The sequence below is a fragment of the Echinops telfairi genome, unplaced genomic scaffold (genome assembly GCF_000313985.2).
Source record: "Echinops telfairi isolate 266 unplaced genomic scaffold, ASM31398v2 ScPeMD7_5868;HRSCAF=6743_0, whole genome shotgun sequence".
Classification (NCBI taxonomy): domain Eukaryota; kingdom Metazoa; phylum Chordata; class Mammalia; order Afrosoricida; family Tenrecidae; genus Echinops; species Echinops telfairi.
Window position 1 is genome coordinate 10,680,252 of NW_022109767.1, and position 2,178 is coordinate 10,682,429.

At 44.7% G+C, this 2,178-nt stretch overlaps 1 protein-coding gene across 1 annotated transcript in view; it reads left to right on the forward strand.

The window, feature by feature from the left end:
* Position 1: 1 nt before the first annotated feature.
* DEK (DEK proto-oncogene) overlaps positions 2-2,178 on the forward strand; it is a gene marked incomplete at its 5' end in the record, with an annotated part of 42,238 nt that continues 40,061 nt past the window's right edge. Inside the window, one exon of the mRNA XM_004712506.2 lies at positions 2-32. Coding sequence (XP_004712563.2) covers positions 2-32 — 31 coding nt within the window. The remainder of the gene's footprint in view (positions 33-2,178) is intronic.

Here is a 2,178-nt window from a genome sequence, read left to right on the forward strand (position 1 = left end):
GGACGAGGACGAGGATGAAGAGGAAGAAAAAGGTGAGAAGTCCGGTCTGACCGGACGCCTCCTTCACGTGCAAGTTTTCCCCTGTGGAAAACCCGCCCTCTTGGCGCCCGGAGGCAGGAAAACAATGCTCTGCGGGGACGCGCGCCAAGGGCCCCGCGGCGCGGGACCGGGGCGCTGGACGCGCTGCCCTGGACGTGGCTTTGCCCGGGGCGCTGGGCTGCTTGCCGCTTCCACGCGCTTCACGCCCCTTTTCCCAAATCGGAGTTCGTTCCCAAAACTCTCTTGGCAACTTGACTGCACATTTATTTGACTTTGTGACGATACCGCCAGGCCTTTAAAGCCACCGCATCTGAAGATGCAAAGTTCTTTTCATAGACTTTTTTTTTGAGATTTTCTTTTTTTGGTAAGTCGTTTTATTAGGGGCTCATGCAATTCTTACCCCAATCCGAACAGACATCGTGGTGTAAAGCACCTTGGTGCATTCATTGCCCTTGCTTTTCATATTTTAAAATAGTTTTGTTTTCTGCCGCCTGGGAGCGAGGGCCGCCCCAAAGGCCTGGAACACCCAAGGTGGGTCTGAACCAGACACATACCAGACAGTTGTTCCGTTAGGAACCACGGGTGAAAGTTGTTGCCACCTGTACCGAGAAAGTTAAATGGAAAACGGGCCCGGAACTATCACTTTCGGAGCAGAGTCGGCCTCAAGGGAGGGCAGGTGCATTTGATTGGAGGCGTGAGAGAAAACGACGCTGCACTTACGGTAGTATGGTGCCAGCGAATTCAGCTTATTCTCTGAGCTGCTTTAACTTCCTGTTTTTCACCCTTGAGGGAGATTCAAATCACAAATACTGGGGTTTTTGGGGGGAAGGGGCGGGGTTGGACGATTTTCGCCTAGTCTACGCTTATTTTGCATATAGCTGTACCTCTGACAGGCTGGGGGAAGAGGTGGGAAGTTTACTGCTCAAACAGGTTTAAGGACCCGTGTACGGTTGACCTGGTCAGCACTTGCAAATGCCATCCAGACTACAAAATTGGCCTTTTGCTTGGTTAAAATTGTGTGGTCTCTAAAGAGAGCATTCCCTATTTAAGTATAAAGACCTTAGAACAAAATATAAATGATTTCTAAAATAGTCATACGGTATTATTTCCCTGCCCTTCAATGCCTCTATTGGTCAAAGGCTTTCTCAGCACTTTTTCCTCTAGTGTTATTTGCTCTTCCGTGCCCCTGGGGTTGGGATACCATCACAAATAATGAGTATTTGTGTGGGGGGACTAAATGTCTCTTAAAAATAATATAATATGCTAACACTAACACATGAGGGATTGTCAGGAGTTCAGAGAATCTCCCATTTTGAACTAGAATAAATAGTAATTTTTTATAGCATGATAATTTCATTTGTTTATTTTTTTAATGAATAGGTTTTCTTCCCCTTAACTCTGAAAACTTAAATCCACAATGAAGGCACCGTGGAAGCAAGGCAGTGAAATTAATGTCAGAACAAGCAAGGGGTCAGATTGGCCAAACCGAGCCAGTGGTTTTGTGGTTGAGTCTTGTGTGAAAGAAAAAGTGAAAATTTTCAACGATCACGCCAAGGTTTCTGTCTCAGGCAGCTGAGTGTATAGCAAAACCGTATTTGCTCAAGAAAGTAATTGACAGAGATGAGCAAGCTTCAAGGTGATCCTGGCTTCTGTTTTGCATGTGTTAAGAGTCATGTTGGCAGCCAGGTGTTCAAAAGGGCTTCCAACCGGTCATGGAAAATTTCTTAGCACTAACTTTTTGAAGCTTTCTGTGTATTGGCTGATGTAGAAAGTTATAACTGTAGAGAAAGGCAAGGAAGGGTTCAAATCACTCAGACAATGGAAACAGTGAAAACTGTTTTTAACTCTTTATGTACAATTGCCAGAATATCTATTAGACTCTACAAATTTACTTCAAGTCTTCCTATCCGTCAAAACCAGCTCCAATATAATGATCACTTTCCTTATCCAAAATAAACATTCCCTCCTTAATTCATGGCACTTTTATTTATTTTATTTTTGTCCAAATACTTTTTTTGGGGGCTCTTAAATCTCTTACCACAATCCATACATTCACCCAATGTGTCAAGCACATCTGCACATAGGCTGCTGCCATCATTTTCCAAGCATTTTCTTCCCCCTCTCTGCCCTCCCTCCCTC